We start from the raw sequence: 23,610 nt of genomic DNA, 5'->3' as shown, positions 1-23,610 counted from the left end.
TGTTGTTTAAAATGACCCCAAGAATTGTGTCTTAAAACAACATTGATTACTCAGTTTGTGTGGGTCAAGAGCCTGGGTAAGGCTTAGCTGAGTGCCTCTGGCTCTGGATCTCCCAAAGCTCTGCTGGGGAGAATCTACTTCCAAGCTCACTCCATTTGCCGGTTGGCAGACCAAAGGTCCTCTCAGACTATTGAACTGAAGGCCTCATTCTTTGCTGGTCTAGGCTTCCCCGAGTCTCTTGCAATGTCACATGGGCTTTTCCATGGGCCGACTTCCAAACATGGTGGCTGACTTCCCTCAGAATGTGAGAGAGAAACAGAATCCCCAGTCCTTTTATAACCTAACCTCAGAAGTGACATCCCATCACTTTTGTTTAGTTCTCCTTGTTAGAAGTGAGACATTATATCAGTCCCACACTCAAAGGGAAGGGATTACACAAGGGCGTGCGTACGGGGAGGTAGGGATCATAGGAGCCATCTTCACGGTTGCCCACTACCATCAGCAATGGAACCAATCACTTTAGTATAAAGCTCTTCTGATGAGGGTTGAAAGATATTCTTCTTATCCTGTCTTGCTTCCCCTCCCCCCCCCCCTTTTGTTGTTATGCATTCTCCTTGGGTGGTTCCTTCCAAACACCCATTCTTCTGGGCATATAATTATAGATGACGTATATAATAGCCAGCAGATTGCTTTAATCTTTTAAAGATTTGTTAGTCTTCGAGCATGTCAACAACTATATTGAGGGTTTTTAAGCCTAATTTCTTGATCAGTGAATTTGGAGAGTTTTGTGGAATGAGAGTAACCTTCATGTTTTAGGCAAGGAACAGAAGACCCTGAGACCTGTGTGTTTCTGAAGGGCAGCAACAGTGTCTTACTCATACTTAACTCTCCATGGCTGATACTGGCACAGAGCAGAGTAAAAACAATACAGGTTAATTGGATTAGATGGAGCTGAGTTAGGGAAAAGCTAGAACAAAATCCCTCTTGACAACAACATTGGATGAAGCTCAGCTTATGAATTCTCCCTTAAAGGTGGCAGGAAATCCTCCTAGATTTCCTCCTTCAAGTGTTTTTTCAAAATGCCAGGTAGCAGCCCTGGCCAGGTAGCTCAATTGGTTAGAACATCATCTCCATATGCCAAGGTTGTGGGTTCAATCTCTGGTCAGGGCACATACAAATATCAACCAGTGAATGCGTAAATAAGTGGAACAACAAATCTCTCTCTCTAAAATCAATGAATAAAAATTTTTTAAAAATTTGAAAAAGAATGCCCAGTAGTATTTACTCAGCCATTTAGCCATCCATTCATTTGTTCATTCATTCTTTAAGCTCCACCTAGGAATGTGTGGAAGGTAGAGAAGGCAATGGAAGTTTCAGCCTGCCTTCAGAAAGCTTACCTTGAGGGAAGCTTAGACTTTATTCTCTGGTTTATGCAACCTCTCTGAGGAGGCCAAAGAGTTGGAATCTTGGGTCTGTCCTCTGTGTTGGCTTCTGCACCACAGTCTCTGAATAGTAGTAGAAAGGTCACCAACTGTGGTTGCAAATTGGCTCTTGCTTTAATCCTGGCTTATTCATAAATACTCAATATTTTTCTAAATTGAGTTTAGGGCTTCTGATTGAAGCCCGAATCATTTACCACGACAGAGCATATCACCAGTGTAGGAAAACTAGAACTTAAAAATACAAAGCCCCTTTAAGTAATCCAATATAGGATAATTACATTATTAAATAAAGCTGTGTGTCTCAAATTATTCCTCTGCCATTGTACATGTGAGGATAATAATGCTAACTGTGCTAAGTGAACGGAGGGGGGAAAAATTGAACAAGAGGGAGCATGTCTAAATCATATGTTTATGTTTAAATAGAGGCTACACAAAACGGGAAGATTTACTTGGTTTCTACTTTAAAGCTTTCTAAATAGGCGTGAGGGTTTTGGTGATTCTCTGTGGAGACTGCTCTTCTCATTAATGACAGCAGTAGATCAAGACCCTCCGCCAGATCACTAATAATCTTGAAGAATTCAGACGGTTCCCACCATGATTTTCATACACCAACAGGGCAAAAGCTTTCTTCCTCCTTTTTAGGGTCTTTGCAGAATGTGGGCCCTGCTGGACTGCATATCTGGGCAGAGTGTCATATGCCTGTAAAAGTGGGTAGAAAAGATCAGGAGGTGTAAAAGTAATGGTTGGGTGGTGGTTGAGTTTGGGCTTTAGTATTACTGTTTTTGCTTTTATACTTCCTATAGATAACTCACCTGAGCTTGAACACTAGAATTGGTCTCATTAATGTTTTTTTTTTTTTTTGCTTATGTTTGAATAACCAGAGCTAAGTATGTGGATTTTTATCATGGCAACCCGAAAGTAGTTTAAAAATAGACTGTGGAGTTAACATCATATCCATTTGGTCAAAGGAAGGGTGGGCAGGCTCAACCATTGACTTAAGGCACCTCTACACATACCAATTGCTTGCCTGTCTAGAGAAGAAGCATCTAAGATTCTGAGATGTATTTTCTTGCTTTCCGTGTAAATTGTTTGTACTTTTAGGGAGGAGAAAAGGTACATGCATGGTAAACCCAAAAGGAAAGAAATGGAACTGGGAATTAATGAGAGGCTGTTTCTGGCGCTTTCTTTAGAGATGGCTTTTGGTCAGGGGAGCAGGCTGCAGCCCAACAGGTTTTAGATTAGCGTGTATTAAAAATGTATTTAGGAACATAAAATATTTAGGATTTTTGAATTACTTGTTTGACACACAAATGCCTTTGGCGATACCAAGAAGGATGGTCACATTACATCTGACGTATCGCGCCTCAGAGCAGTCTTCTGTTTGCTTTCTCCCTCTGCTCGTGCCAGGATAGATTTTCAAAATTCACTGAGTCACGAGCTTCGCCCAAATGGCTCCTGGAGGTGGGGAAGGGGTTGGAAGACAAGGAGCTGGCTTGGGAAATTGGAACCCAATACGCTAATGAGCCTCCATGGCAAATCCATTTGATCATGTTAAGGAGTCAAATTAAACCTCAGTGCATACTTGAGAGGATATCTTCATCACTCAGACAACAGAAAATTCTTCACATTTTTAACTGGCTCATGAATGCTGATGTCTATAGTCTTACTTTGGGGACAAAAACACAGTACAAGCTAAAAATTACAACCTTTTTTGTTGCAAAATGACTTTACATCCCATGCACCCCAGGAAATTGGAGGGAATTAGGGGAATATTCTGTGACCCTGGGCAGCAGTGGAGTTGAGTGTTACTACTGAAAGGGCTTAAGAGACCAATTTCCCAGAAAGACGATGATGCAGCCAAAGCTGGCTTCTGGTTCCACTTCAGTTTTCTCCTCTCTGAAATGGGCCTAAGACACTCAGAAAGCCCTTGTAGGGATTAGGTAAAATAATGTCTGTTAAATTCATAGATTAGTGTCTGGGTAAATTAATGCATCTCAGAGTTTCCACTGTTGTGTCCTTGAGAGCTGAGGAGAAAGACTTAGAAGCCCAGACATTCTTAATTGTTTTCTGGCACAACTTCCCTTTGGAGGGATCCAGCAGGAGCTACAGGGATATTATTGTTCCCAGACAGAAAATTAAGAAGAAGTAGGTTGCCCTGGCTGGTGTGGCTCAGTTGGTTGGAGCATCATCCTGTACACCAAAAGGTAGCGGGTTCGATTCCTGGTCAGGGCGCATATCTAGGTCACAGGTTCAATCCCCAGTCACACGCGGGAGGCAACCGATCAATGTTTCTCTATCTCTATCTCTCTCTCTCCTCTCTCTCTCTCTCCCCCCCTTCCTCTCTCTAAAATCAATTTTTTTAAAAAAAAGAAGAGGTAGGAATGCACACAGTTACTCACAGGTGACATGTGAATACCACTCACCCCTATTCTTTGATTTTCAGTTCAAATGATATTATATAATAGTAATAATGGGCATCATTTCTTGAATGCCTACTCTGTGTTGACCAGTGTACTATAACAACTTCAACAACTACCCTATGAGATGGGTTGTTTTATACTAATTCTCCTTTTTTCAGACGAGATTTTGGCAAGATGATGTCACATCCCAAGATAAACATGGGCATTAAACCCCACAGAGCTGCATTTGAGCCTGGCTGGGTCCATGGGACTCAGAAGCCAGTGCTTTCTCAGTGTCCCTTATTTTCTCCCACCTCGGATCATCCAGAGATGGAGTACAATTAAAATAAGTATTTGTCGCATGCTTAGGCCCAGCATGGTCCATGGCACTTTGAGAAGTACAAGAGAAGTAGAAGTTAAACAAAGGCACTTGCCTCTAAAAAGTCTCTGCAATTCAGATGTTTACTGGAGAAGGCAGAATTATGTAATTCAGCAGCCAAGACTGATGCCTACCAAAGACTTAACATTATGTCACAGGCAATAAGAACAGTAATTCCCAGGTCGGGGACCAACTTAGTGTTGATATCATTTTATTCTGCCTAGTAAGGATATTTAAAAAGACAACTGCCAACATCTACTGCCATCCTCATTTCAGAGGGGAAAAAAAGAGTAACACCAGACAAAAGGAGGAGGGATGAAGTCTTAAATGGAAAGAGGGTGCAGAGGGCCCCTCCAGATCAGTGTGGCTCCCTTCTCTCTGCTCTGCCCTGGAAGGCTGACCTGTATGGCCTCCATTAACAGAACTCCTGGGCCCTGTGGCCTCCAGTGGGGTTCAGCCATGGAGGTGCCCTGCTAGAAAAGGAAGAGAGGGAAGATAATGAAGGCAGGTATTTATTTATTCCCTGCTCTTTCCTGTGAGTCTCCTCCAGGCTGATAGTGTCCTTCTGAGGAAGAGTCACTGCCACTAGTAGAAGGATCTGCTCTGCCCCTGGTTACCACCCTCTCTCCCCTTTGACCCTTTGGCCTAGGAGTGGTGGTAGCTGAACTGCTGTTAGCTCAGGTTCCTATACTGTCTATCTCTTATGGTTTTTTACATCCCACCAACACTTTTGCTATTAGTCCGTTTGTAAACCCTCTTTGGATTATCATTACTCAAGTCTTCCATTTATTTCCTATTGGGATCCTGACTGATACAAGGATAGTCTTTGAAATCTAGCAAATTTAGCTTCATGAAATGCTCACTACATTGTCTTCATTTTTCTCATCTCACCACTGGCCAGTTAAAGCTTCATCTTATTGACCCACATTACCATTCTGTTTCACCTGACTTTCTTGGACCTCTGATAGGCAACTATGTGCCTATAGAGTGAAACCTTTTTACTCACTCTGTAGGTATCCTGTTAGCAGAACTCACTAATGTGGGACAGGGACAGTGATTGGGCATACAAGTAGGTACCTTGAATAACAGGTACCTGAGGGGTGGCCAAACCACCAGTTTCAATGGTGGCACTTTCTTCTCTTGCCTGAGTCCTTTGGTGCACACTATAGGCACAAAATGCCTGGCCAGAATGCTTAGGGCACTAGCTGATGTGGTTGCCACTGGTCTTTCTAAAAGTCGACACTGAACAGTTTTTTTTTAAATCTATAGTCTGTATCTAATGAAAATTTCCCACTCCTGTGGAACTAATTGGACTGTTATTTTGGTTTTACAATTTATGTAGCTAACATCACCTGTTGGTGTGTTTTGTATTTACATCATTTATCACATTTAAACTACTACAAACGACATTTTTAAAATCCAGGATGTTTGCGGAAAAATTAGGTGAATATTCTGTGTTTTCCTGTTCTCAATTCATTCCCACCCTGTTAAACCCTCTAATATTGGACTTATGTGTTTATTGCACTTTGGATTCTATTAACATAGCTGAATATCACTCTCTTCAGCAATGACCTGTTACTGGGTACGACATGGTGTTATAAGGAAGGTTCCATTCATGTTCTCTCCAGAGGAATGATAAGGGGGGATCCTTGAATACCATTGTTTTACTCAGCATTGTTTCATTGTAAAGTTGATGATGTGCCACAGGAACTTAACTTTTGTTTATATCAATTAGCCTGTGGTAAAATTGGTTTTGTTATACTGTACATCATTTTATCACAGTCCTAAGACTATTGATGACATTAAACAAGAACTTACTGTATTAGTAAAGGAATAGGTTCAATTGTGTGTAACAGAGATCCAGAATTAAAAGTTACTTAAATAAGTTATTGGTTCAGCATCCCTCATGTCGTTGCCTAGAGGTAGGTGTTTCAGAGTTAGTGTGGTGGCTCTGCCCATGAAGATGAGTAGGGACCAGGCTCCTCCCATCTTTTTCTCCTCGGAGATTTGCCCTTATTTGTATAGTCCAAAGGCACACTCATCCCCATTGAGAGCATGGCCTGGAAGTTGTACACATCACTAATACTCACGTCGCATTGGTTTGAACTTGGTCACCTGGCTGCATCTGGCTATAAGGGAAGCAAGGAAATGGTGCCTTTATTCCGTACCCAGCAATTTAGTGGTTTATTACCAAACAGAAAGGAAGAATAGATATTAGGGAAAAGTTAGCCACAGTTGGGGAGTATTAAATTCCCTTGTGTCAACTAAGATGTTTTCTTACACATAAGCCAAAAGGGCTGTGCGATTCCACTGACCTTGAGCTGACTCTGAGACATCTAACTTGGCAACGGGGGATTGGAGTCTAGAGGAATTTTTGGAACCGAACTGTAGAATGTAGTCATGGGCTAACAGGTGAACATTAGAATTCCCAGGGAGAATGACTTCTTCAAGCAATGTTTTATAGAGAAAGAAGACCTGGACCCAGACAGCATCCAAGTATACATGTTTCTTGCATTCTTCTAGCAGGGAGATGGAATAAAGAGGAAGGGGGATTCAACAAAGCAAAGAAATAGGGTGGTGGCAGGTGCTGGGCAGGTGCTCTCCAAGGGTCTCTTGAATATCTGCGCATCTTGTGAGCGGAGCCACCTGATGCCTTTGTTCTGGACTGTTTTTGAAGGATGTTTATTTATATAGTGAACAAACAGTCTTGGAGGACAGAGCTAGTGTCTTCCTCCAGAACAAAGGGCAAGCATGCTTACTGACGAGTATTAACGATTTGGGTTCCCTACATTCAGGGTCCTTCTCCTGTAATGCACCCTACTGCATGTGCAGGTATTATCTAGCCCTCTTTCCATCTCCTTTTGGGAATTGGGGATAAAGAACCAACACAAAGGCTGGTACTTTGACTACAGCTATTGCTGTAAACCATCCTTTGTATGTGACCAAGAGTCCTGTGTCCTTCGCCAGCATCCATGAAACTGTGGCAGGGTAACTTGTAAGTTTGAAAGTAGAGTAAAATCTCAGACTCTTTACAGGTCTTAATAAGAGGGAGAGTTTCAGTTCAAAGGTAGGGCTGTTCATTACCGAATGCTACTAAGAGGTCAAGGAACATGAAAACTAAGAAAAGGCCTTGGTTTAATAATACAGTACAGCGGTTCTCAAAGTTTTTGGACTCAAGGCCCTTCACACTCAAATTACTAAGGATCCCAAAGAGCTCTTGTTGATGTGAGTTATCTCTATTGATAATTAATGTGTTAAAAATTAAAACTGAGAAATAAATTTAAATACTTATTAATTCATGTAAGAATAAAAATAATATAATATCCAGATGCAAAAAAAGAATGTCAAGCTGACCCTCACAACTTATACAAAATTAAGTCAAAATGGATTATACTTCTAAATGTGAAACTATGAAACTTTTGGAAGAAAACATAGGGGAAATTCTTCATGACCTGGGATTAGGCAAAGAGTTCATAGATATAACAACAAAACCACAATCCATAAAAGAAAAAACTGACCAATGGACTTGGTCAAAATAGAAAACTTTTTCTTTGTGAAAGCCACTGTAAAAACAAAGAAAAGACAAGCTACAGAACAGAAGAAGATATTTTTGAACCACATATCTGATGAAAGACTTGTATCCAGAAAGCACAATAACTCTCAAAACTCAATGGTAAGAAAACAAACAACCTAATTTTTAAAATGGGCGAAAACTTAAACACACACTTAACCAAAAAGGATATGTGGATGGTAAATTAGCACCTGAAAAGATGTTCGACATCATTAGTCATTAAAGAAATGAAAAATTAAAACATGCTGAGACACCATTAAATACATATTAGAATGGCAATAATAAATTAATTAGCAGTGATGTACCAAGTGTTGGCAAAGATGGGAAACAACTGGAACTCTCATAAATTGCTGGTGGGGATGCAAAATGGTACAGCCACTCTAGAAACCAGTTGGACAGTTTTTACACAATTAAACATACACTTACCATATGACTCAGTGATCCCTCTCCTAGGTATTTACTGTGGAGAACTGAAAATGTATGTTGACATAGAAACCTGTACGTGAATGTTTATAGCCGCTCTGTCTGTAATCACCCAAACTGGAAACACCTCAGTGTCCCTCAGTGGATGAATGGATAAACAAAATATGACACATCCATACTATGGTATACTACTCAGCAATAAAAAAGAACAAGCTATTGATACGTGTGGCAACTTGGATTGATCTCAAAGGCTTTATGCGGAGTGAAAGAAGCAGTCTCAAAAGATCTCATACTGTAGGATTCAATTTATATGACATTTTGGAAAAGAGAAAACTACAGCAAGAACAGATCAGTGCTTGCCATGTGTTAAAGCACATAGAACTGTACACCAAGAGAAAAGGGATATTTAACCAAAGAACCCATGGACATAGGGAGCCCACAGACACAGACAATAGTGTGGGGAAGGCCTGGGGTGGGGCGGGGGCTGGGTGGAGGGGGGGAAAGGAGGAGAAATGGGGGACATCTATAATTCTATCAACAATAAAATTTTTAAAAGGAGATATTTTACTGTAAGTTAATTTAAAAAATAAAACTAAAATGGCAATATAAACCCATTATGTAAATGTAACACATTTTATGAAGTTTAACCACATTTTCAAAAACAATGGGGAATCACTGGGGAGAAAAAAGGGAAATCTGTAATACTTTCAACAATAAGATAAATGTTAAAAATATTAGTAAACACAGTGGCATTGTTTTACATTTTTAAAAATCTCTTTACTATCTAGCTTAATAGAGACAGCTGGATTGTCCTATCTGCTTCAAGATTCTCTGCTTTGCCATGCCGTATGTCATGTAGTCTCTGGAAAACCCCACCTTGAAAGAGACTAAGAGTGAAAAAAGCAAATAATGTCTGAGTATTATTACGATCATTGTTTTGACTCCATGGACTACCTGAAATAGTCTCAGGGATTCCCCAGGGTTCCTGAACTGCACTTTGAGAACCACTGATACAATACACTGTCCCAAATTTCAGTGATTTTCATAGTATCTTGGCTTTTTTTTCCCCATACCCACCTGTCCCCATGTTTACTTAATGGTTTTGTTCAAATTGGTCAAATTTTTATACATTTATTAAAAAGGAAACTTTCTATATCTCTTGTAAATGAGAAACCAGTCCCACTTTCCCATAAATGGAAAGTAACCACAAAAATAAATAAGCAATGATTGCCTTATATTTAAAAAAGATAATAAATTTACCCATAAACCATCTAAACTCATCTCTACATGGCGTGCTTTGGAAAACAGCAATGACAGCGACAGCTAACTGACTTACCACTTCATTTACGTGAACCCCTTTAATCCTCACAATTGTTGTGAGAGGTAGATAGTATTACTATATTTTTTTAAACATATTTTAAAAAATTATCTATATATAGATATATATAGATATATATATATCTATATATAGATATATATATATCTATATATATGCGCACAGGGAGGTTAAGGAAGTTGTCCAGTGCTCCACAGTGAGTTACTTGAGGGCTGGGATTAGAACCCAGGCAGCCTGAGTCCAGAACGAATGCTGTGTTGACAGATAGGAAACCTGGATTCTTGTCCAAGTGCTCAGAGAAGCTGCCACTAGGACATGTCCTTGAACCTTATTATCCTCATTAATAAGATGAGGAAGTGCACTAAATCAGGGCCTGCGAGTTCAAACACGGGGCGCCTGCCCCAGGGACCAGGCAGGTAGGGAAAATGTGGGCTGAGTGCACAGCAGTAAGGAGTGGTGGGGACAGCCGAGGCTAGAGATCTGTCATCTTGTCTATGGAAGGCAACTGCTCCTCACCCTCACTGTTTTTTTGTTGGTGGGGGTGGGTTTTTTCTTTTGTTTTTGACAGATATACTTTTATTTTCTTATTTTGCAAGAGAGGCTGGAAGTCTGGATACTTTGTGAACAATTTATCAGTGTTTAGAACACTCGCAGGAGCCAGCCATACACACGGGCTGGCTGATTTATGACCTCTTGACTATATGAGCTCCTCTGACTTAAAGGATTCCACGACTGAATAAGCTGTTTTTATACAGTGGTAGAAACAAAATCCAAAGTACAGAAAGAGGCAGTTTAAAACATTAATGAAAGGGGGTATGGATTTAGAAAGTGTCTCAACACAGCCTACATAAATATTGATTAGGAGCCAGGTTAATTGAAAAGCCAAGGTACATTAATAGAATAACAAAGTATTTCTTTGTGTTCCTATTGTGTTGTATTAGAGTAAATCAGCAATATTTATCCAGTGCTAATTCTCAGTTTGCAGACAGCTAATGTAATTATGAGACGAGCTTATTGAAATTCTTTTCTTAGACATAGAGACTTGCCCAAGAATGGTGAGTATTAGGAACTTTAGTCAGCACTTGTTCAGAACAGTAAAAGCAAGCATGTGATTTATGCCATTGTGTGTACAAAGTAATGCTTCCTGAGACATTTTCTATATATATATTGGTTGTTTTGTTTTTTGGGTTGGTTTGTTGTTTCCCCCTCCTCCCCTTATCAGATTTCCTTCTAAATCCTGGCATTTGACAATGTTGCAGGGCCAGTTTCTCTGTGACTCCACAGTAAAACATACTGGTGGTTTCACAATTAAGCCAAATTTGGGTTTATGGCTTATGCAGGTTTATGTGAATTCCTGTGTTTGTTTTTTTAGATATTGTACATATATTCAGAAGGTCTGTTTCAGAGAGAAAAAGAGGGTGGACAGAATCTCTGGTCTGAATCTTGAAAGATGAGTTTATTCATCAATGACATCATTAGGACTGTATTTTCTCTTGGTTAATAAACTATTTGTTTGTCGGCTTTTGGAAGCCAGCCAGAGCTAGTCATGCCATTTCTTGGAAATGATCTGAAGCAACTGGTAATTGAAATGATAATCATTTGATCAGAGTGAGAGCTATTTGAAAATAACAGTCATCTCCAAACTTGTCTCTTCTAGTGAACCATATTTGGTAAAATTGTTGTCAAATTCCATCTTGGCTAATGTTGAGACTGATATAGCATGATAATTATTTTCCAGTATATTCTAAACTCGATTCCTGGTGTGCCCTGTCCAGAAGCTGTTCCCATATGTTTTGAAACAATAACCCAGGCTGAATTTTTATTCTGACATTTAATAATCACCATGTAATAGCTATAAAATGCGTGACAACTACAGATCTTTTATTTCAAGAGGATAGAGTAGTGAATCAGAGTGAAATCATCCGTTGAAATGGTACTTTGTAATATGCCCCATTGTTTACATAAAGCATTGAAATATTTTTTCTTGAGCGGAGGACAAGAACAGTTTCCACTTTGTCTCCCATGTAGTGGAAGTTCATATTTAATCGTGATAAGAGAAAAGATTCCATTACGAAAGTTTTACTTTTCATTTTTGATAGAGTATTTGTTATTTTGCTACTGCCTGACAAACTTTCTTCTCATGAGCAGCTTGGAACTGGAGGAGGAGAATTGTAATTTTAGATCCTACCTTAAAACATTTTTAAAAACTAAACCCAGGATTTTTTAATTGTGTGAGGCTTATCTTAATAAACCCTTTTTTGTTTTGCTTTGGAGTCGTGTGTGTGTGTGTGTGTGTGAAGTGGAGGAGAGGAGGAAAGAGTCATGTTTAACAGCAAAATTAGCCAGAATCACTTGTGAATTCCTTTTGTTTAATCACTTAGAGACATCTTCCTGTTGTTGTTTGTCAAAAATATTTCTCAGATTTTGTAAGCTTGGGGGTTTTCACAGCTAAGCTTTTTTCAGAAATGTGAAGTAAAAGAAATGAAAGAAGTCAGCTCAAGTTGAAATGTCAAATGTTTCAAATAATTTAACTTAAAACCCAGTGAGATGATCTTAAGCTTTTTCCAAAGAATCTTTGGGTAAGAGAGGCCCGCCTCTGCTCCATGTATGGACATCTATTAAATATCTTGCTGGATTAATTCTGAGTCAGAAAAGTTGGTTGTTTCCTGGAAGCAATTAGAGATGCTTAAAATTCAAATTTATGATCCATAGGAGAAACTTAAGTTTCAACTACTTTTCTTAGATTCAAAGGCTTTCTCCTCACTCGCCCTCTCGCCTCTTACCCCATATGTATTAAAAGAAAAAAAATCAGTTCATTTCTCAACTTACAAAGTTTTTAAGAAACATGAGAATGTGTAAGTTTCTTTCAGTGGGAAGCACATAACATTTATGAAGTATTTCTTTTGGGATTACATCACAGTTTTATTTAATTTTTAGGACAAAAGTTAAATTCAATATTTGTGTATAAGCCAAGGGAAAATGTACCATAAACATAGGAATTTTAGGGTGAGTCAGAGTTCCAAGAATCCCAGATTTACTTAGACCATTTATATAGAGACAGGCTAACCATTAGTCATCTAGTTCTCACTTTTTACTTTTGCAATTAATTGCACTTAAAAATTAGCTTTCACCCAAGCGGTTAGATAGGCAGAGTGGGTTTTGGCAACTAGCATTAAAAATGGCTGTTAGAATTACTGCCCAAGTTTTGTACTTTCTGATCATATGACAAATATATCTTATAAATTATTCCTCAACTGGACAACCAGCAGTGAAAAGCCATTGAAACAAAGTGAGTTATTGAAAATTCTCTGTCACTGAAAAGCACATTGTCTACTTGCATAAGGTTAAACTGCTAAAATGGTGTTTCAGACGGGCTTTGCTGAAAATTTATCGTTTACCTCAGAACCACAGATAATGTTTTTTTGTTCTTCCCCAACCACCTATTGTAGGATGAAGTCATTGCTGTTTCTGAAAAAGTGATAGTGAAGCTTGAAGACCTGGTCAAGTGGGTGCACTCTGATTTCTCCAAGTGGAGATGTGGCCTCCGAGCTGGGTCCATGAAGGCAGAGGCCTCGGGAAGGAATGGACAGAGGGAAGCTCTGCTGAAGTACAGACAGTCAACCCTAAACAGTGGACTCAACTTCAAAGACGTTCTCAAGGAAAAGGCTGACCTTGGTAAGTATAATTTGCACTTCTAAATCAAATGTCTGGGCGTATACAGTAACCTACTTTTTTGGTTGTAGATTCTTCTGGAAACCCTGATATGTATACACACACAATGATATATATACATACATATATATATACACACACACACATATACATATCTACATATATATATAGTTCTTGAACTTCGAAGGGACCTGGGCATATAGATAGACAGATAAATTTTACCTGTTAGCTCACAGGACCTTCTATGTGTGAATCCCTGGGCCAGAAACTGGGCGCTATAACACGTAGCCTTAAGCAGCTTCCAGTTGGCATCAAGGCTTAAGGCTTACTTAGGGCACCTAAAATTGAATTAATGAAGAGTTTGAATATCTGTTCTAAGTAGATGGCATGACATCTGTGAACACGATGTTAGCGTTTCATGTTTTATGTTGGACAGAAAGCACAGTGAGGAAGACAGATGAGGCCCTTAGTGTGGAGCAGGAGAGCAAAGTCAAAGCTAGAAACTCTGGTGGGCATAGGTTTTCCTGAGCTTTTAAGCATTTTTCTTTCCTTCCTTTCCATCTTCCTCTGCAAGTTTGAAGGAGAACTTGGGATACGGATTAGTTATTCTCATTCGTATTTGAATCCTGACTGGGATGTTTATTTAGCTGTGTGGCCCTGGGCAGAATATTTAACCCCCAATCCTCAGTTTCCCCACCTGAAAAATATTGGAACTTTACAGGGTCACTGTGAGATGTAAGATATAAAGGGTCAAGCACAGCGCTTGGGGCTCCATAATTAAGTTTGTTGCTTTTTCTTAACACTTTTCTCCTCCAGTGACTTTTTTGTATCCTCTCCTTGTGTGTGTGTGTTGTTTTTCCTTTTGTCTGTGTCTCCCTGTGGCATTCACTGACATACTCTTCTAGCATTGCTCAAGACCAAAGTTGACCTCTGATTTAGACTAGTTATTTCCTCTTTAGGCAAAGAGGAACTTTACTTTTAACATATTAAGGCATCTTTTTCTTTCATTCTAACACAATGCTGATTTTCATAGCCCTATTTTATGCCTCAATGTGACAACTTCCTGTTTTTTTTAATCTAGTGTTTAACTATTACAACAAACGTAAACCATCTTAACTGGCAAAAAGAGACTGAATAAAACCAGTTCCCGACTGTCTTTCATGTGCTTCTGGTTGGTGATGAGCTGTACTGTGTTTTGGGAATAGCATTAATACATTCTTGCAATTTGAGTTTAATGATCAACAGTTTCCTGGCATCTTTGGGTAGATGTCAGACAGTAATATTTTGGACATGGCAGCCTGATCGTCATGTGCACAGTTAGAGAAAATTATTAATCTAGTGGTTTTCCTTTCAAAACCAAAAGAACTCTTTTTTTAAACGAATCTTCCTCCATATGCTGTTAGACCACTCAGTTCTGTGAATACAGACTGGTCGTCTGACATGTGACAGTGCTGAATAATACATCTGTTTTGTTACTTTCCTAATGTTTGATCTAAGTTGTGTCGCTATTGTCTCATTTTCCTTAACATTAAAACCTTTCTTTTGTTTGAATTTTTTTTTTAGTTATGGAATATACTGTTACTAATAAAAAACTAAACAGGAAGCCCACAGGGGACAAAAGGATGTGTAGATGGTTAAGCTTGATGTCACCCATATAAACAAGAGTATTTATAGCAGGGTTATTTTGCTTTTGACATTGATAGTTTATTAATGAACATGAAAAGAAACCAAATCTCTTAATTCCATCCAAAGATTTAGAGCTTTTGACCTTTTTCAATTCTAAAAAAAAAAAAAAAAAAAAAAATGTCCATGATCTACATTTTGAATAATTGATTTCAGAAGAAACTGGTTTAAAGTGAATATTCAAAGTACTTAGTGGTTTTTAAATATAGTTGTTCATTAGACACACTAGGGGAATTTTAAAAATAATAGTCACTGCTGAGTCTGCTTCCCCAGATTCTTCTTTCAGTAGGGCTGAGGCAAGGCTACAGAATGTTTACTGAGAGAAGGCATTTTAAGTAATTCTCATTTAAAAATTTTTTTTTTTTTTGTGCCGAAGCGGGGTGTCTCATTTGGGAAACAACTCTACTATTAGTGCTGAGGAAGAGAAAATAACCAACAGGAGACTTGATTGGAGGCTCATCTCTGCTGAGCAAGAAACACCATGTACTTTTTCTTTTTTTAATGTAAAATACCCCTTTAAGGATAGAATTTGGGGCCTTGAAATTCTACTCAGTTGGTATGAACTGTGGGGAATTTGAGACAAATAGCTTTTGTAATTGGAATGCACACTGTGTTGTAATAATGTGGAAAGAGAAACAAAAAGTTTCCTTAATGTAATGAGTTTCCATTATCTGCTTGATCTAAGGTTTACAAGTCTACATTGTTAGGATTTATATTGGGGAGACAGGGGGTGTCATTCGCTGTACACATTCCTGTCCCAGCAACTTTCTCTTCAACCTCTTCTCTGTCTGCAACATCAAAATATTTGTTGTCTGTACTTTTCTTTCCACACAGTGGTTTTCTTATCTCCCTTCTCTTGGCCACACTAAAACCACTTCCAATACCACATTGTTAATGGAAGTTCACACACTTATTAGGTTTTTCCTTCTGTAGAACCCTTCCAACTCCTCATTGTTCTTACCAAAGAAAGAAGATGAACTCTGAGATTACTTAAGACCCCCCTCTTTTTTTTTTTTCTGGTGGAAGTAAGCAAAGAATGGAAAGATCTCACCTTTCCGTGGTTAAAGTAAAACTGCATTATGTTATTTTTCAACTGAGTTATTTCATCATGTTAAAACATCAATAGAAACAAAATAATTAGGCTGACTCTTAAAGAAGGGATTTTACCATATAAAAGCTAATTAAAGAACTCTACTTGCTCAATGTTTAGGTAGAATAAATTCCCTTTAATCTCAGTTTGTGTCACTTCCTGTCTCTCTCTGAATAGTAAAAAAAACACACAAGAATGTTCTCATAAGTGCGTGTCTGCCAACAAATTAATACTCCACAAAGAGAAACTCTGCCCCAAATGGCAGCTTCCAATAACTGCTCTGATTCAAATCACAACTCTTTTTTTTTTTATTCCCTTCCCCTTCAAGGACAATATTTGCAGATGTCATATTTGCTTTTTAAAACTCTCTGGAGTTTTCATTTAAGATTCTAAAGCACTGGTGACTTACACGACAGATCTAGACAGTGGGAAAACAAATAATTTTAAACAACACCTCCGAGATGTGTTAGAATACGAGCGGCCCCTTCCTCTTCTTTGTCCTAGTCAAAGACAGAAGGTTCAATATGAAACCAACTCGAATTGAGACTTTACTCAGTGAGATGTTTTACCTTCTTTCAGGCAGTAGTTTCATACCGAAGTTTATAGGAAAAAAACACCCTATGTTAAAATAGAAGGGTTAAGGAATGTATTATTCATAAGCATAACGAACACAGGAACCTGTTTTTCCAGAAGAATCGGGTTGATTAAATCATTCACTACACAAGCCTCTCGTTATTTATTTTTGTCTTTAGAATTACAGTGCTTAGCTTTTGTAATAAAGTGGACTTGATGCCCATATTTGGTATGGCAGTTGGAACTCAGCAAATGAAGAATTATTTCATTTTATAAAATCTTTAGCATCTAAGGAATATAAACACTATCAGTTAACTGTAGCAAACTTTTAGTTTTTTATTCCTTGGGCAATAGTTTGTAAAAAAAAAATCAGATTATTTTATATAACACTGCTTCTTACAGAGTTCCTTTAAGTGAAGTATGAAAGCTGCAGTGTAAGCTTTATTGGCCTATAAATATGTCATTATAGTTGGACTACATTTATATGCTTTGGATTGTTGTTTAAGCCAAGAAAATATGTCTCTACAGGTTGACTTTTTATTGAAACCCTTTGAGGCATACAACAGAATGTATTTTAGGCCAAGGTTATTAAAACAGCATTTTCATTTTTTTGCAGCAGACTCATTGTCAATTATGCTGCCACAAACCGTCTGTGGATAGGCAGTTATGAATGGCTTCATCTCCAAATGTGTCTTTAGAAAAAGCAAGAAAAGATAGAGGAGTCTGAGCTGAAATCGAGAAAAGAGGCCAAAAGGTGTGGGTGTGGGCATGGCTGAATTTAATGATGGGGGTTCCCTCAATTCAATTTCTGTTTCTAAATTCCCATCAGATTGAGAAAGAGTGGCTTCCCCTGTCCACTCTGTGGCTGAGACTTTTACTGTACTTGGGGAAACAGACAGCATGGTGATGTTGAAAGAGCAGCGGATGGGATGTCAGGAGAATCTTGGCTCTACCTGTAGATCTGTCACTCACTGGAGAAGTCGCTGTGTGTTTACACATTCGGGTCCCTTGTGTGTAAAATGGGGAATAGTGTGTACCTGGCTTTATCTTATTAAATTTTTGAGACAATCAGCTGAGAAAAAATTAATATATATGAGAGCATTTAATACTGGAGTCTAAGATGGTATTATCATCATATTATTATTACATAGTACAGTGTTAGCTTATCTGTCCCTTTTTAATTTCCCTAGTGATTTAGGGCAGGGTTTGCTCTCATTATGATCTGCCTCAGTAGAGCACTGTTATTAAAATCCTTCAGATCCTTCTTTTATTTACATATATTTTTATAATATATAAAATATAAAATATATACAAATATGTTTTATATATGTCTTTATATAGAGATATATATCTATATCTTATATTAAATAACTTTTCTCCTCTCTAAAATTCTGTCAAAATAAGCTGGGCCGTAAGTGGCCAGTAGTATAAGTAACTTCTCAAGGACCCACAGTTAGAAATTGACTATAGCCTTTGCTTGGAAATTCTGGAGGCCTTGTATTCAAACGGCCTCAGATCACTTTTGAGTTTGATATGTCAACCTGCTTCCTGGGATGTGGCTGTGGGAAGGATTCTCACTCAGTGTTGAAGTCAACAGACTAAACGTCTCTAATAAGAAGCAGACAGTTTGTCATAATAAGGCTTCTCCACCTAAGACAGCCGATGAACTCGTTAGGCTTCTTACTAGGACAACCTTTTCTTCTTTCCTTCCCTCCTTTATAGATGTAAATTTTCTGTGTATATTAAACAGTCTTGTGAGGGTATTTGTTGCTTATAGTTTAACTTCCATAGCTATACTCTTTTCCTTAAGATAGAAACTAGGAAGGTTTCTTTGAAGATAAAATTGTTGAATTACCCAATTCATGAATATTCTGAAGAATCCCTACAGGGCCTCCTTACTGAAACAGATTTGGCCTTGATAGTATCCTTGAGTTCAAAATAGAAATCAATTACATATGGGGCTTATCAGAAATTTGTGAAGATACTTTCCAAAGTATTTTCTCGCAAGGTTCTCTGGCAATATTGTTGTGCGAACCATGCATTCTTTAAAAAACCTAATCGTAGCACAGTTGACACTGGAGAAGCATGCTGTTCAGGTGCCAGCGTGGCTCTTGCTTCAGTGCTTGCTTCGTGCCATTGTGGAGTGACGGCCCAGAGGACCTCTGACAGGAGCAAGTTCACACTTCCAGGAGTCTGCATCCAAGACTCTCAAGGCTTGGAACAACTTAGCGACAGGATGTTTTCTAAGAATCTGGGAACACATCAGGGAGATTATACTATGTCATTTGAAAGTTAAAATTCAGCTTGGCCATCTAATCAAATAGTTGAGCATTGTCCTGCAGTAATGGTAAAATGATTGTGTAAAAACTGTCTTTAAAAAATAACAGCCACATATGTTGTCTGCACTCAGCCATCTTGGCTATTGCTGCTGGAAGGAAAGTCTTTGTAAAATCGAACAGTGTGTGAGCCATTTAGCAGCTGGTCATCAATACCGCTGTCTAGATATTTACGCTGCCATCACTCACGAAGGGCTCAATCTAGCCCTTTCATTTGGAATTTCTGTTGACTTTTGGGTCTTCTAGTTTTTCTAGAATGAAGAATGTTTTTTGGAACTCTAAATTGATACATGCTTTTGATGATGGATAGTCATCTGAAGAGAAGATTATAGAATTTAAGAATTTATTCTTACTTTTAGAATTGGAGATGTCAGGACAGAGGTTGGAAAAAAGTGAGATTAGAATTTTCAATGCTATTTTGATTATTCAGGTTGCCAGTATTTACCTCTTGGATGCAATGTATAAACAAGATAAGAAACTCATGCTTTTTTGGAGCTCGATTGATGTTTCCTCCCCTTTCCTTGAAATAGTACTCGATTCTCTCGTTGTTTAGCTAAACAGCCCCAATTTTTAAATTCTTCCCCAATATGTGGTTTCAAAATCCCTCACCATCATGGTTATCTATCTCAGGACGCACTTTGAGTGTTCGTTTACACCAGTTTACCCATTTACATTGTACGAGCTCGTCTTTGCTGAGAACTCTAGAGCCAGACTAGGAGTAGCTTCCGGCGCAGAAGCCATGATACATCCGTCCATCAGTCTAGACAGCCTCCAGGTAGGACATGACACAGGCAAAATTATTAGCCTCTCTTTCTTAGAGTTGTATGGTCTTTTTCTCCTCCTCAAAGCAAAAAGTTATTCAGCCACCACACCTCCTAAAGTTTAGTTACCTGTTTGTTTTTTTAAACAGTAGTATTAAATGCAGAGTGTTAGCTAATGAATATCATTGTGAAGTAATATGGCAGGAGCCACTGTGACTCAATATCAGTGCTATGCCTTTCGGGCGTCTGTAATTCCTGTAGTTGTATAATGTAGCATTTAGGGTAGAACTTGCCCAAATTGGTTTTTGCCTCAATAAAGTTCCACAATTGAATACCAGCCTGATGTCTAGCTTGTTTAAGCTGCTCCAATCAAGTAAGATAAAAACCAAAAGGTCTTCCCTACATTAATATATGTGTTAGTTTAATTTATTATCATCCTCTTAGAGTCCAGCTGTTTTATGTGAGGGTTTTTATTGATTTTCTGGTGTTTTGTCTTGATCGTATGGCCATATCTATGATAAAAAGACCATGATGGGAAGGCAACCAATCCATACTTTTTTTTAGCTTCCTTAATGAGAAATGTTAATTTTACAATGAATTCTCTGTGGGGTCACTATCTGATAGGGAGATAACCAAAAATGGAAAAAATTCAGCTGTAGTCTGAGTCTTATGCTGTGTATGTCACCTCTAGTTTCTGGTCCCATACCTGGGGTCTCCTGGAAAAAATCTTTTAAGTGGCCTTGGTTTCTCACAAGGTCATAAATTTCTGGTACCATATATAGATTAGCAAACTTGGAGCAATAACTCCATCTGCATTTGGTGATAGGAGAAAGTCTACTGTGAGGGGCAAACCCTGTCGGTCCACAATGGGCTATTAAATAGCTCTTGAAAAGTACAACATTGTGCCTTAAATTGCTTTAAAAATGAGGTTTGATTCAACAGTCCTCCTTCCGGTTGGAGGTGCGTAATGCTCTTCTGTTTTTATTGCAGCTCCAAAATGTTTTTGTTTGCCTTCCACTTCTCTCTAGCCACTGCGTGACTACTGACAGTAGGCAGTTCCTACAGCTGTTATCATGATAGCATTGCCTAGGATCACAAAGCACATATGTCCTACATGTGAATCGATTTGGCTTTTCCAGAGGGTTTTGTGAGCAGTTATTTGATTTGGGCATTTAGGCTTAATTCTCTTTAGTATTGATGCTGATTCTTCCAAACAGCTCGTTTATCTCTTAGAGTACTTTAAAGGTGAGGTTTTATTACAAAACATTAATTTTCCTTAATGTCAAAGATTCACTCTCCTATCTTCCTCTAACATTCTGTGTTTTAAATCTGCAGTTTGTACAGGTCACTACAGAGGAAAGCTGAGGTTGGACTTTTACCCCATTTTAATAAATATATTTATTTAGGACAGACTGGAATAACAGTGAGTTTTCCAAAGCTTTACGGAGCGCTTCATGCACAGTAGGGGGCTGAGCAAATAGTGCTGCTGATGTGCAGTGTTTCTAGCTGCCTTGCCCTGTGTGTTTTCCACTATTGTGCTGGGATAAAGTGGTGTCTCTTCTTTTCCCTATAATTCCAGAGCCATGCATTGCCTTGAACTTGCTTCCTTTGGACCTCTCCGCTTACTTTTTTCACTTTGTAATCTTTTCTAGCATCTTGTATACTTCTGACTTTTCTTTAAATTTGACTTTCAGCCTATAGCCCCCAACCCTCGACCCTGTCTTCGATAACCTCATGCCTGCTGGATAAGATACAGATGTAGGCAAGCACCCAGGGAACTGTTCAGTCCCAGCCTCCATTCCTTTTCTTTTCTATTAAGTAACTTTCATTGTTGTTGTATGTTTTTGTCTTACCAGTATTATTCATGCTTGTATTACAAAATATAGGCAATATAGATGAATATGAAACAGAAAAATATAACTTGCTTGCTTTCCTCCCACCCAGAAGTAACTGCTGTTAGCATTTTTATATATCCATATGCCAATGTATATGAATGTATGTATAGGCAAGAATTCACATGCATACTCTTTTCCCCCACAGAAATGAAGTCTAATGTTTGCCCCCCCAATTTAAATTTATATGAATGTATGTGACAATGCTTCCATGTTGTAAAATATCCTACACTCTTTCGCTCTGTCCGTATAATGTTTCATCGTATAGGCGTTTGTGTTGTTGGGCATTTCAGTAGCTTCTGTTTGCCTACAAACTCTATGAAACCCTGGTAGCTCTGCACACGTCCATGGCTGTTTTTTTGTACGGAACATCTGTAGAGGTGGAACTGCCAGCTCAGAGTGCGCCCAGAATGTTAGGACGGCCCAGCTCCCTACCTCATCTCCTGTCCCCTCTGTGCACCTTCTGCTGTGGCCTAACTAGTCTGACTGCTCCGTCTTCTTTCTCTTTAGCCACATACCTGCCCCCCATACCCTCCAGTGTGTTTTGAGTGGCTCATACCTTGAGTCATTCCTGGAATGTCCCTTTCAGGTTTCTTACCTGTAGAATTTCTCTCTTTTATTTAAGACTCGGTTGAAGCCCCTGAAGCCCTTGTTAGCCATTCAGCTCAGGATTTTCCCTGCTTAAGGAGCTCTTATCACACGATCTCTCTACCACCTTATTGAGCACCTTCCTCTATAACAAGCAATATAACGCGGTATCTTTTTTTATGTGTTTATCTTATCTTCCCGGTAACAGTCTTAACTCTATTGTGTAGGCATTCTAACATCAAAGCTATACCTAGTAGGTTAAGTAAACATGTGACTTTTATGATCAGCCTCCTGAGAAATCTCTGGAGTTCTCTGTTTTGAGTCTGTTGGGGACGCCTATGTGCGTCTAGTTATTCACCTGACTTCTTTGCCAGCACCTCCTAGGACCCCCTTCTAGTGGAGGGGCTGTCTCATTGGTACCTGGTAAGAAAAGCAACGTACTTGCAGTAGTTAGTTTCTAACTATTCTTGGCTTAATTCATAGTCAACCATCTATAAACTCATTCTGGGAAACTCATGGAGAGAGATTTTGAACATGCTTTAGGCTAGCCTGATAGGCTGAGGATTGTTGGTGTTGGTGCAGGGTGGTGTCGTGTGTGGCCATTATTTTACATGTTAAAACACACTTTTTAATTCCTCTCTCCCTCAAGGGAAACTTTTTCATATTTCAGGATTATAACAATGACAAAAATGTGCAGGGGAATAAACCAATCCAGACTGGACTTGCTCTGCCTTATCTTTTTCAGTATCAGGTTGTTTGTAATCTGTCTTTTTTTTTTAGGTGACATGTTATTAAGGAGATGGCTTTAGCAGGATAGCTAATACTTCTTATGCGAGGCATTTGCACTGTTTTAATCCTCAGCTCCCTTAAAATGGTTACTTGCAAATCATGGTGTAGGTATTCTCCACCTTCCAACTACCCATTCTAGTTCTTTGGTTCACAAAGAAAGTATTCTGTTAGGCTCTACAAAAACAATGCTTCATGCTTGGCCTATTCACTCAATAAGAAATAAATCATTGTTTTCGTAGCCGTGCTGATAATAAGGCAGATTTCAAAGTATGATGAAACGTATACTTTTCTAGCAGAGAAAAACCTATAGTTACCTGTCTAATTACCCATCACGTGATGCCTGTGTGTAAATATAGGCTTTTCACATGTGCAGCTTCTGTGTGGGTTGCTGGATTTTTTAATTGAAGATGCTCATTTAGTTCCCATTGTTTTATATTAATGTTTTCAATCAAAGATTTAGAAGAATGAACAAACATAAAAGCTACCATTTTAGGGTGGCTTCTTTTTGACCTATACATGGACTTTGAAATAAGACAGATCTGGATTGCAATCCTTGCTCCATAAACTGTATGACTTAAAAAATAGTAATTCTACTTTGATGGCTTATTTGTGAAACAGAGTTAACAATACCTGTCTCATGGGACTACAAATCATCTCTCCCTCTCTCTCTCCCTTC

The 23,610-nt window shown here is 38.7% G+C and overlaps 1 protein-coding gene across 3 annotated transcripts in view; it reads left to right on the top strand.

Moving 5' to 3' along the window:
* The window catches only part of ARID5B (AT-rich interaction domain 5B), a 168,994-nt gene that overhangs the window by 15,793 nt on the left and 129,591 nt on the right, over nt 1-23,610 (top strand). For all 3 annotated transcript variants that reach the window (XM_016220762.2, XM_016220764.2, XM_016220763.2), the window contains exon 3: nt 13,000-13,225. In XM_016220762.2, the coding sequence (XP_016076248.2) occupies nt 13,000-13,225 (226 nt within the window). The remainder of the gene's footprint in view (nt 1-12,999; nt 13,226-23,610) is intronic.

The sequence above is a fragment of the Miniopterus natalensis genome, chromosome 14, assembly GCF_054644295.1.
Source record: "Miniopterus natalensis isolate mMinNat1 chromosome 14, mMinNat1.hap1, whole genome shotgun sequence".
Taxonomy (NCBI): Eukaryota; Metazoa; Chordata; class Mammalia; order Chiroptera; family Miniopteridae; genus Miniopterus; species Miniopterus natalensis.
This window is presented reverse-complemented; position numbering and strand designations above follow the sequence as displayed.